The sequence below is a fragment of the Stegastes partitus genome, unplaced genomic scaffold (genome assembly GCF_000690725.1).
Source record: "Stegastes partitus isolate 25-593 unplaced genomic scaffold, Stegastes_partitus-1.0.2 Scaffold964, whole genome shotgun sequence".
Lineage (NCBI taxonomy): Eukaryota > Metazoa > Chordata > Actinopteri > Pomacentridae > Stegastes > Stegastes partitus.
Window position 1 is genome coordinate 3302 of NW_007578695.1, and position 13370 is coordinate 16671.

At 40.7% G+C, this 13370-nt stretch overlaps 1 protein-coding gene across 1 annotated transcript in view; it reads left to right on the top strand.

Annotated features, from left to right (window-relative positions):
• Nucleotides 1–950: 950 nt before the first annotated feature.
• The window catches only part of ripor1 (RHO family interacting cell polarization regulator 1), a 45569-nt gene continuing 33149 nt past the window's right edge, over nt 951–13370 (top strand). The window contains exons 1-6 of the mRNA XM_008294457.1: nt 951–1256; nt 8405–8528; nt 9542–9694; nt 10687–10765; nt 10919–10942; nt 11355–11479. Coding sequence (XP_008292679.1) covers nt 1238–1256; nt 8405–8528; nt 9542–9694; nt 10687–10765; nt 10919–10942; nt 11355–11479 — 524 coding nt within the window. The 5' untranslated portion in view covers nt 951–1237. The remainder of the gene's footprint in view (nt 1257–8404; nt 8529–9541; nt 9695–10686; nt 10766–10918; nt 10943–11354; nt 11480–13370) is intronic.

Below are 13370 nucleotides of genomic sequence, written 5' to 3' on the forward strand. Positions count from 1 at the left end.
TCAGCCCCATCTTACTGTCAGTTCTCTTTAAGCTGAGTTTTGGTCTCAGAACTAGCCCGACTGTTATGTTTGTTTTTAAAGCTGTCAGGCTCAACTCACCCAGACGGTAGCTGCTGTATACACACTGTCTTCAGTCTCAGGGCTCTAATCTCACTTTGTTCTATTGCTTGGGTAACGTGTGATTCTCTGTGTGAGATGAAGCGATAACCCCTTGAACGTGTTATTGTTGTGTGTGTCGGATGCTTCTGTTATGTCGGCATAGGTTTAATAGCAGCTTCTCTCCTGCTCTGCACAGATAAAAGCTCAGCTATCAGTCCTGTCCACAGCAGGCTGTCCTACACCCAGTGGAGTCCTTTTGTCCTTGGAAATAAGGCAATATTGAGCTCCTGGAAGAAGACGATTAATGCTTGCTGAAAGAAGAACTTAAAAAAATGTTAAAAGAAAAAAAAAGTAAACTAGGAAATAGCATCATTTTAACTGAGAAATGCATTCAATGTGTGATGGGCAGTTTTGTATGATTAAAAAGTACTTTGTACAAGTGATACACACTTCTGTCTACTGCTTTCACTTTGAGCATTTCTGCTCACCAGAAGGTTAAACTTTGTGATTATTGCCCACATGAATAACAGAACAAAATGTCCATTCTCACCGACGACAATTACAAAGTCTCTATAAATAGCAAAATCATCAGTCTTCTAAAGTATTTGTTACTCAGTAGTGAACTAGTGGTTTCACACTTCAAATAAACTACATCAAACAGGCAAAAGTGTGAACAAGCCTCCATCATTTTTATCAGAAACAATATGTTTAACAGGGAGAAGGAGGGGCAGGAAAAAATGGTTATGTCAGCAGGGAAAAAGACAAGGGAGGACCGCCTTGCTTTTCCTGTTTCCTTCTCTCTCCTCCCCCTCTTCTTGCAGTCAGTGTGGTAAAGAAAAAGGAAGTCAGTAGGAGAGTGGAAGAAGGACCGACAGCTGTGACAGTGATGGGGCAAGATAAAAAGGGAAATAGACTGGCATAGAGACAAGAAGTGAACCAGAAAAAAACTTTGTTACTCCTACTGAGAAAAAAATTAAGGGAGACAGATGCCAAAAAGAGTAAAGTAGAAGAGAAAGGAAAGTGAGTGATTAAAAACTATATCAACTCAGAGTCTACTTGGAGCGAAGACTGAGCACGTGTTTCTGGAAGTGGGTCGTTCCATCGCTAGGAAACCTTGACCTCGACCACCTCAGCTACCATGTACAGTGGATATGGAGGTATGAACAATTGTGGTGCAGCTCAGTGAGACTGCCTCAGCTGTAATTATTAACTTTCTGTTTGTCAGGATGAACTTCCAGTTGCTGGTTAACGGATATGTAACTTATTATGATGTGATGGTCAGAGAGTTCACTCCAAACACCAAAAAAATACCTAAACCCAGGATTTGTTTGGAGCAAAACGTCTTGTCATATCACAAGTCCGATACACACTCGTGTGTCTTACACACTGCGTCACATCGGCTCACTTTCTCTTTACCACCCAAACTGATAGGAATCTTTATCAGCATTCCTAAAAGGAAAGCAAATAAGCGCATTCCACAAAACAGTGAATTAGGACACAGCAAACACATGCTGCGTTTGACCGTGTTCAGTGTGGTTTTTGGGTTCACCACCACTGAATAGCATTTATGTGGTAGATGATATCCCTTTAGCAGCTTAGGTAGACTGCCCTTCTGTTTCAGTCCTTGTAGATCTGTGTTTGACTCCGCTGACCACCTGAGCAGTGTGTAGGTGTCAGAAGCATACCCTTGGACTGATTTCAGTCCTACCTCTGATGGTTTGGTTGTGGCAAGTACAGATAACAAGTCAAAGTTGCTGTGTGGGGTTCCTCGAGGTTCAGTGTGCAGCCTAGTTTTTATATTTTCATGGCCTACCTCTAGGGTACTCTAAAGCACACAACACAAGTTTCCATTTTTTGTTGGCGATACCCATAGTAACAATTTTAATGACATTTTTTCCTTTTAACACGTCCTTGAAAAATGGCTGTCTGTTACCAATAAGTAATCCAGAAACCACAGGGAAACCTGGTTGTCACGCCCACCATATCACTCAGCAGCGAAGAAATGTAATTTTATTTGACAGCAGCCTTAGCTACACTGGTCACACTGTCCTTTTTCTATCAACTCAGGAGAATCTTAAGGATCAGGCCACCATATACCTAGAAACTGTTTCATCCTCAGTTAGTTTAACTTTCTGTCCTCGGTTTTAAAAGAGTCCATATTGTGCCTCTTGGAGTTTCTCATTTATCTTAAATGTGTTATATGTTTATTATATGCTTCTTTTGCATGTAAAAAGTTACTTCTCCCACAGATAACACTACTTCTTACATGCTTAAAGCACCATGTTTGAAGTCCATGCTGCTTATTTCATACTTATCTACATCACCATGTAACAATTTGCATAATGATGGCCTAGCCTAGTTTGGCTTCAGAATACCAATGAGCAGCTAATATTTCCTCAGTAGAGCTGTTTCTGCCGCGGCTACATTCCACCTGCACTCAGATCTTACCATATTGATCCCCTTTTGTTGGACCATCCGACCAATCAGAGCGGACTGGGCTTTTCAGGTGGGGGTCCTTAAAGAGACAGGAGCTCAAATAGAGCGTTTCAGACAGAGGTACTGCAGCAACGTAGTGTGAGAATTTTACGTTAAAAAGAAAAGACAAAATAATTCTAGTAGACATCAAAAATAAAAGTTAAAATCCTTGCTTTGCTCTTTCACTGTTGAACTCTTGAACCAGTCTTTTGTCCCATTTTAATTATTGTGTTAATATTTTTCCTGTAGTGCATTTTAATTCTCAATCTGTTATTGTTTTGGTTTCTTTTTTTTTTTTTCTTGTGTGTTTAATTTCTGGGAAGCAAGTTATACATTTTTTCTTTCATTTACCAAACTTTAAATCGAAATATGATGCTCACTAGAATAATCTTTTCAGCTTCATGATGTGATTTTTCACACACAATGGTTAGCTCGTCTCGGAGCAAGTGTGGCTCTAAAGTAACGCAGTTGGGTTATTCCTATGACTCAGTAGCTATAGACTTAAACTGCACCAGTCTTTTCCTGACCCTGCCCTTCTTGCAGGATGTTACTCCCTCCTGGGTTTCCTTATCCTAATACATTGATGTGTGAGAGAGAAGTGCCTGGAGTTCTGAAACGAAACTGTATCTACAGTATGTGGGGGTATGAGAGGACAGTGTATGAAACAGTGGTGTTGTAAGGAAAGGAAACTATTAACATGAGATATAAAGCATTAAATGGACCCCCCCCACAATCACAATCATGTTAAATCTAAATCATTAAATCATCGTTAAATCAAAACATCACTAAATAGAACCATTGTGAAGCAGCTTCAGTGGCTCAAAAAGCAGCGCATGATGCCACGTTCTAAAGAGGTTTGAGAACAGACGTGAAACAAAGTCACTGAAACTCACAGTCTCAAAGAGTTACAAAGCCATTACTAAGGCTCTGGGACTCCAGAGAACCACAGTGAAAGACATTATCCCCAAATGGAGAAAACATGGAACAGTGGAGAACCTTCTCAGGAGTGGCCGGCAGGCTCCTCTGACATTTGCAAAAAAGAATATCTGGATAAGCCCCAGGACTTTTGGGATAACATCCAGTGGACTGATGAGTCAAAGGTGGAACTTTTTGGAAGACGTGTCCGGTTACATCTGGCATAAAGCTAATAGTGCATTCCACAAGAACAACATGATACCAGCAGTGAAACATGGTGGAGGTAGTGTGATGGTTTGAGGACCTGGAGGACTTGAATCTGCTCTCCACCAGAAAATCCTCCTGGAGAATATCCACCCAACAGTCCATGACCTAAAGCTCAACACCAATGGGTTCTGCAGCAGGACAATGACCCAAAGCACACAAGCAAGTCCACCTCTGAATGGCTCAAAAAGAACAAAATGAAGGTTTGGGAGTGGCCGAGTCAAAGTCCAAACTTGAATCCAGCTGAGATGCTGTGGCAAGACCTAAAAGAGCAGTTCATGCTCAATAATCTAATGTGGCAGAAATAAAACTGTTCTCCAGTGAAGAGTGAGCCAATGTTTCTCTATGGACACCAGGATCTTTCTGCATGGAGTTTGCATGTTCTCCCCGTGCAGCAAGGGTTCTCTCTGGGTTTTCCGGCTTCCTGTGATAGACTGGTTACCTGTCCAGGTGAACCTGCGATAGGCTCCAGCCCCCCGCGACCCTAGTGAGGATTAAGCGGTGTATAGATAATGGATGGATGTATATATATATATATGTAGGTGTATATAATCTTTTGACATTTAAGTGATGTTGCACAGAGGTGTACTCACTTCTGTTCTGTACTGCATATAAGCCCGTTCGAGCTGTCATCCACTGCAACTGGATTATTGAAACAGCACCCAAAGATTCCTCAAAGAGATCCCCTGTGTGTCATTCCCATCTAATTTCTGCTACTAAAATAATAGCATGCAGTGTGTTTAGCTTGACCATCTGTGCTGTCCTACATGAAGGCCTGCATATGCTTAGTTAGATATACATTTAACTCTTTTAGCAGTACATCAAAGCTTATCATTCTCTTATTGAGGAAATGATTCTGTCCTTTGTGTTTAAATCATTTCTATCATTAGGCCCCAGGGTAGAAGTATAAGTTTCAAACGTTATCAATCATCCTGTGAGGACCCTGTATAGGGGCAGCAATAATAGCAATACTGATGTGGCTAGTATTAACTGTGTCTTACTCCAAACAACTAACACCACCATCCTCAGATCATTCCAGCAGTGAGCCAAAAAACTGCGTAAGGGAGACATGGACAAAATGATGTTGTGTTGCTTTGGTGTGTGTTTGGTTCCAGTGCAGAGTTTTTCCAGAATGATCTGGGAGAGAGTGGTTAGAAAGCTTCAAACAATAGGTGTGGTGTCACACACTCCACGAGCACAGAGGCTGGAGGGCACAGAGCCACAGTCCCCATGTTTATATGAGAACATCAATAGGAGAGGAGATGGTGTGACTGGAATCTGTTGTTATCATTGGGCAGGACTGTACCACTGTTTGGATCAGGTAGGGAACACAAACGCGATACAGGGGGACAGACATTTTCAGTTTGATGGGTTTAACTGGCCAACGTGTGGATGAACCCTTTGAAGTTTGAATGGAGCTGATGGGTCATTAAACTGATTAGCTCATGTAAGTCTAATAATAAAGCTGGAGATTACAGGAGACAGGACAGCAGGATGTAACTGAGGGAGAAATGTGCCGACTACCACTGACCTGTCTGAGCTTGGAGTCTGACAGAGACTTGGAGCCCCATCAAGGTTGGTGTTTTATAAAGGTTTAGAGGTGTGATGGCTGTCGATGATCTACACTTTGGTACCTACCTGATTTCTAAGATTATTTTTCAGTACATTTTTGATAAAGCAAGGAAAACAAGAGATGTGTAAGATTACATTTTTCCTTTTTTGTTTTAGTTTTTGTTTTGAAACATAGAAACATCATTTAATTAATGTTGGCTCATTGGCCAACGTTCTCATTGTGAGATGACGTCTTTTAGGTAACAGAGAACAAACCAGTTTAAGTGTGTTTTGTTAATGATTCATTTTTATTACAAGATTCAAACCTGCATGTTATCAGCAGAATATTCTTAAGATATCTATTTAGACAAGTGTAGTGTATTTGTAATCGTTTATTGTGAACAAAAGTTTCCATATACTTGTAAAGACCATGTAGATCATGGCAGAGTTTCCAGTGACTCCTATAACACTGAATTTTCTATGATGGAATCATTGGAACACATGTGTCTTTGTCAGTCAATCAAATCTTGCATTTATTATATTATAGGTCCTCTGGACGTGACAAAATCTCTGTTACACTGTGGTAGATTTGGCAAGATTCACACCATACTTACATAGTGTGACTCACCAGATGTAGGTTCCAGGTAAAGGTCTGGTAAATGCGTCTGCATCACATCCATGTGTGTGATGCCACCGATAAAACTAAATATGCCAAGAACCAGGTTTAGCAAGTAAATCATGCTCACATACCTGCTGTAGTTCGAGAATGATGTACTTATTTTTGTGACTCCTTGATACCTCAGAAAACATTTTTTCAAAAGTCCCTTCATGTGTCACTTATTCGCCACTGGCTCCAATCACAGGCTCATACTGGAACTCACTTATATATGCAGTTTCTGTTCATACAATATATTTATAGTGTATAAATTTTACATAGAGACTTCTTTTTTAAAGATTATTCTTTTTTGAATTTTTGTTTTAATTGGACAGTAACAGTCAGAAAGTCAGAAAATACTGAGAAGGAAGATGGGGGAATGATACGCAGTAAAGGTCCACACTGGAAGTTTGAAGGGTGTACGGCTACAGGGTCCTGGGTTTCGATCTCAGTCAAGCGTCTTTCTGTGTAGAGTTTGCATGTTTTTCCTGTGCAGCGTGGGTTCTCTCCGGGTTCTCCGGCTTCCTCCCACAGTCCAAAAACATGCTGAGGTTAACTGGTGATTCTAAATTGTCCGTCGGTGTGAATGTGAGTGTGCTTGGTTGCTCTGCCCTGTGGTGGACCGTTGACCTGTCCAGGCTGTGTCTTGCCTTCAGTCTCACTCCTGACTTCCTCATCGAGCCAGTCAGGTCACACTTGGCTGATGAGTATTACTGAGCTTTCTGCTGCTGCCCTGCAAGCAGAAAATCAGATCATCTAACTCACTGCTGGCAACATGTGTTATGTGCCCTAACCACTTGGGCATCAGGTCGCCCCCATACAGACATGTTGCAGAGCAGAAACTGCCATCTGTAGCTAGACTTAGTCCTGAGTTATCACTTAGTGTGTAGACTTCCTTGTAGAGATAGTGAACTGCTGTGACAGCACAACATGGTGATTTTTCAGGAAATTAAAGAGGAAAGTGGTCGAATGTGATGAGGGATGACTCATGTAACTTTTCCACTTGCACTGTTTGTGCACACTGCACGTCTGGCTGGTTGAGATTCTCTCTCTGAAATGTGTTTTCTTTCCTTTTCTCGCTCCCCTTCAGCAACTATGTCTTTCACAATACTTAAACTAGGTTAAGTCAACAAATGGTTGACCACAAAGTCCTGCACACACACTTGATATTCATTGGAAGTGTAAATGTCAGTATGTTTACCATTTTCAATAAGAAATACATTCATTGTTTGTTTTTACTCAGAGTACAAAAGTGAATATCAAACGTTGTACTATCAGTGTAGTTCTGTGATGATAATCTGTCAAGTACTCTTTCCATTCCTCGTGATTTAGTTGAGCTCCACCACCTTTTCTCCTCAGCAAAATGACTGCAGCCCTCAGGAATATCTCCCTTTGTTAAATTTCCTGTCAGAAGAGGCTGTTGAATCTGATTTCCTGTAGGAGTGAACCATTTCCTGTGCTGTAGGAGGGGGTCTTTGGCAGTCGCTTTGTAAAGGTCCTTCAGCTGTTTTAAGAAACAGGATACAGGACACTGGATGGGCCATAGCAGGAAAACACTGCTTCAGCTGACAGAAGTTATCCGTTGACTTAAGCCACAATAACAAAACTGCTTCAGGCCTCAGACTTCAAATGCTGTTTAAAGGCCACAGAAACAAAATGAATCAGCCCAACAATGAGTCTAAGCATTAAAAAGATGGTAACGGAATAATGCAGTGTGCTGTTTCAGGAGACCACTGGGGCGTTCAGTGTGTCACAATAACTGATGGCGTAGTCTTGAATGACAGGTCTGTGTGACGTCAAGGCTTCCCTTCACTCACCACAACAACAGTACTTACTGTAACAGATTTACATTCATTTCAGTTCCATTTGATTTGAACTATATAACGCCAAATTTATCTTGTCATCTCTATGCATGTGCTAACACAACTAGCATTGTATCTAACACATGAGAAGGGTCACAACAGGATTGTTTTTTGTCTTTTCTCACTTTTCATGCTTTCCTACTGCCTTCACTTGTTGATGTGTTTCTCAGTTTTCTGATGTACTTCAGTACATCCACTGCTTTTCTTTTTGCTTGCATGTCGGTGAGTTTGCTCACATTTACACACAATTTAGATAATACCGTGTTAAAGTAGTGCTACGTTGATGTTAATTGCTGCTGCAATGGTTAAAGATTCTGCAAACACAATAATATTCACAAGAACACCTGCATCAATCCTTTTTTTTCACTCTGAATCCAAGTCAGATATTCAAACATGGGAGCGTCCCTTCATTCCAGTGCTCTTCAATTCCCACTGAAACTTGTGGTGCATAGCACCAAACACAATCTCTTCCCATGCTCAAGAAATTATTAGGAGGATATTCAGGTGCAGGACAGATTTACTACCAGGTGGAAATGAAGTATGACATACATGACGAAAATGTTTTTTCTTGTGCTCTACGCAGGGAGTCCATCCCGAACTCTGTCCACCATGTCGCTGTCTGTTCGCCCAGTCAGACGCCTCACTTCCAGATCCATCACTAGGAGCCAGAGCTTCGCTGGAGTCAACACCTACGACAAGCCGTACAGGTACATCGAACATGTTGTAGGAAAGTACACACCTTTCAGGACGCACTGTCAGGTGGAGCTGAAAAGACTGCGTGTGCGTGTGCGTGTGTGTGTGTGTGTGTGTGTGTGTGTGCATTAGGTCACCTCTGTTCATTGTAGTAATTACCAAAATATGGCAACAGGTAGCAAAGTAACAACGAAAACACAATTTGTTATACCACAGGTTGCTGTAGTTAGAGCAATTATTCAACATGCACAGAATTTGAGGTATTGAAAACCTACATAAACTATGGCTGTCTTGCATATGGGTGGTCTTTCTCCGATCAAATACTGCTCGTAGTCAACCAGACACTCAAGTCTAACAATCCTACACTCTGCACTCGTCCAGTACGTCCTTGGTTCGGTTGGACACGTTGAGTGCTTTAATAGTTTGGGCCATCAGCTAACTCTCTAATCTACAAACACATGTAGTTTGTGTTGATGCTATAAAGAGTTCCCCTTAATGTCACATATCATGAACTTTTCGCATCAGAACTCAATACCAATGTATCTCAGTATAAAAAGGCACTCCTTAAATACAACGTAATTAGGTTTAAAAAAGGCATGTTTTTTATAATCCCCCTGCATTGCTGCTGGACTGTGAACTGCCTGACCTCTCTCATTTGTTTCAGTCTTGAGTTAAACTAAGTCTGCCTGGTCCAGAACTGAGTGTACAATAACAGCTATATTGGTTTTATATATAACAAGATGAAGTGATTTGTTGTTATTGCCAAAATAGTGGCTTTAAAAAAAAAAGAAAAAAAGTTTTGATATCTCAGATATACCATTATAACGTGCAATATGTATCACGTTTCAATTTATCTATAATGTGAAAAGATTCTTGTCATAATAATAGATAGACAGTCAGACAGTCAGACAGACAGAATTCCTGAGTGTGAATTCTGGAGGTATGAGTCTTATGTGATGTGATGTCAAACAGGTTATTGTCCAGGATATTTGAAAATGATGTTCATCAGATGTTTGTGTTTTTACAGGAGCCTCTCAGTGTTCCCCACTCCAGGTCTCAACAGGAAGCCCAGCAGAGCCAGCAGGATGTTCACGATGTCCACCAAGTCCAACCCGCCACCCAAAACTCCTCAACCGGAGAGACTGAACGAAGTGTACGAGGCGCTGAAGAAAGGCCTTCAGTGAGTACACTGCTGCTCCCCACACAGAGAGCAGCTCCACTTTTATTTTGAAGGATCATGTGTTTGACAGCAGTGACTCCTGTATCCTACATGTTATTTTTGCAGTTGTCAAGTGCAACGTGTTCTTTCTTCGTATTACTACTATAATATGCGACACCTGGCTTGATTTAGTGAAATAATGGTGCAAAGGCGGGCTGCAAGGTGGCGCAGTTGGTTAGCACTGTTGCCTCGCAGCAAGAAGGTCGCCGGTCCGCGGTGAGGACACCCGGGATCTTTCTCTGTGGAGTTTGCATGTTCTCCCCGTGCAGCGTGGGTTCTCTCCGGGTTCTCCGGCTTCCTCCCACAAGTCCAAAAACATGTTGAGGTTAACTGGTGATTCCAAATTGTCCGTAGGTGTGGTGGTCTGTCTCTAAGTGTAGCCCTGTGATAGACTGGTGACCTGTCCAGGGTGTCTCCTGCCTTCACCCTAAGTCAGCTGGGATGGACTCCAGCCCCCTGCGACCCTAGTGAGGATTAAGCGGTGTATAGATAATGGATGGATGGATGAATGGTGTAGCCCTGCTATATGTCAGCACTAAAAAATGTTGACAGGTAATCCCAAATTTGGCAGAGAAACAATTAAACTCAAGTAAGTTTGCACTGGAAGAGTGAATAAGAAGTGTTTGTTTGATGCTAAAATGGGGCTTAAAGATGATAAGAATTGATCAGCTGAGCTTTCTACAACACTGACAGTGAAAAATCCTGTTTTTTAGCCTTTCTGCTCATCTTATCAAACTAAATAGTTTTTTTTTTCATCATAGCTTTTTAAATTAAAAAATAGGAAGCCTATTTTCTGAAGTCTTTTCTGTCAGAAGTGATGGATGCTGTGTATGCACCGAAGTAAACAATGTAAGGTTTTGCAAAGGGCAGAGTCAAAATGTCTTTCTTTACATGGTTACATATTACAAGGGTACCACTTACTTATAGTACTATGTGTGTGTGTGTGTCCTCAGGTCTTACCTTCAGGTTCACCAGATGGATTTGGACAGCCTCAGTAGACAGATGAAGGAGTCCAAGAGGAACTCCAGACTGGTATGTTGTGATGTTTCACTGTTTGGTTCAGAAGTACAAGTGAAAAGTAAAAGCTGCTCACCCTTTGAACCCGTACCCTATCACATCACATTGTTCCATAATTTCCTTAAAGGTGTCAGATACTAATGTTTCTGTGTTTTCTGCCTCTTTAAGGGTTTCCTGTATGAACTGGACAAGGTGAGCTACTGGGAATTCTTCCTTTGTTCCCACAACTTAAAAGGGAGTTTATATTGTTTCTATTGGAAAAGGGTCTTTATATCTACTATTGAGTCATTTTTTTAAAGCAATGGTTATATTTTAGTGAGACACTTTTCCCCTCCTCTTATCTTTACTACTGGGTTTTTAATTTAAAACACTTGTGGACATATATGTGTGTTTATGATGTGGCTTGCATCACAGTCAGGTCAGCCCACGTGGGTGTTATTAGTAGTCACCAGTCTTCTTTTTGGCTGGTCTCAGCCTTTAGCTAGGTTTGAATGGACATATTGTGAAAACAGTTCAGTCAGAGTGATGAGTAGCAGACTAGTAACTAGTGACAATTAAGTCAATGACGAGTACAAAAACATGTGACTCTGCTTTCCTCCAACAGCAAGTGAAGGTGACTGAGAGGTACATAAGACGACTGGAGTTTCATCTTAGCAAGGTAAGACCAGCACAATCCCCTGACATTTCACTAGGACATGGACAAAATAGAAAAGAAAAAAAAAACTTATAATTCAAACATTGGTCATGGAGTAAAAATCATTTTTGTTGATAGTAATTGTTGGCAGAGCCTAGTGGTTATTTTTTAAGCAGCAGGCCAGTGTGGGTGAGTTGATGTATTTGGTAAGTCTCTGATTAGTACAGAATACAGGCAGTTCTTTTTATGTGGGGCCATGATGCAGACAGGAAGCTAGCCCGTAGGTTCAAAATTTAAAATGTTCTGGTGTTCACAGATCATTGTATAGCCACGTTTATACAGTTAGACCAATTGGAAATCACAGGTGTTCTTAACTTTGCTTCAGTCATCACGTTTTCTAACTTTCATATCAGTGACTACAGGTGTAATGACTTGTTTTACCTCAAGGCCGGTATTTTCTTAATAGTCTGTCTAAAGTTGTTTTGAATTGTTCATAGGAAGAAATAGTCAATTTGTCCTCTTAGAAATTATGCAGTTATTTGGAGATTTAAAACAATTTAAAACTTGACATATCAGTAATTTTGCACAGGGACTTACTCACAACTGTTGTATGCTGTACATCTGTAGCCAAGTCACAACTTTTATCAGGTATTTTTGAAGTCAACATTTTCAACTTTTATTTTTATTTATTTTACCAGATAAGTTCATTAAGAACAGGTGCTCATTCTATACATCTAAATAAAATCAGCAATAATCTCAAAAACAACAAAGTCCTATTTCAGTTTGCTATGGCAAAACACAAACATAGCACACATTGTTAGAGTTATAGAAAAATCTCACAGTCGTGACCTTTGTATTAGATCAGGATGAGTCCCCAACAACCAGAACTAAAAACACGACTGTAGCTTCATCACGTTCACCAAATTTGTGTTGAATAGTAAAAGATTAAACAACAGAACAAATATATTGGTACTACTAGTCCTTCTTGTAAATAAATACAATTACTTGCTCTCTGTTAAAAACCTGACTACAGACAGACAAATTGTGAGACGACTTTTGTAGATTTCAGTTTGCATTGACAACTTATTTTACACATTGACAAATCTCACTTTGGACACACAGATTGAGATACAGACAGGCAACTCTCCATACGCATGGACAAATAGCTTTGCTACAATAATGCTCCCATTACTGAGCTGCTCTTAATGGATACAGCAAGTGAGGCACCAGCCTCTCTTTAGCAATTTTTTGGATGATTCATGATAATGTTGAACTTGATCGCTTCATTATTTGATCAATTGTAAGCTCACAGGTTCCCTTTATACCAGCGGCCCCCAACCACCAGCCTGCGGACTGGTACTGGGCCGTGGGTCATTTGGTACCGGGCCACACAGAAAGAGGGTTTTTATTTTGAAATGTCTTGCTGTTCTAATTTCCTGTCACAGGACTGTCAGTTTTCCCACCTGGCCGTTAAACAGTCGTTAATCAAACTGCTGCCGAAATGAATAACACACAAACGTCTCTGGAGCTTCTTTGAGAAGAGGGAGAGACTCAATACTCAGACAAAAGAAAAAGTAAATACACATTTAGCAATAAAAAGTAATTCATTTATGACACTTTGCAATAGAAAAAAAGGTTATTTGTTATGCGACCAGTCCGTAGGCTGGAGCCCGCTGCTTTATATTCTGTATATAACATTAGGTTTTGACGTCCTTCAACATAAAATTACACATTATATGAACACTACCTGCTGCAATTCAAGCTTTTTAATCAGTTCAACATAAAATGCATTTATAAGTATCTCTGAGAATGTTCTGTGATTACAGCACAAGTAGCCAAGTGGTGTGAAAAACACACAATATAATCAGTGCTTCCTGAGACACTCACTGACTTACTGTCCAGAACCAGTGTAGTTCTGACTTGTTTTGCTTGTGAAAAAAGATGAAATGGATGACCTTGTCCCCTCTTGCCCCAGATTGAGGAGCT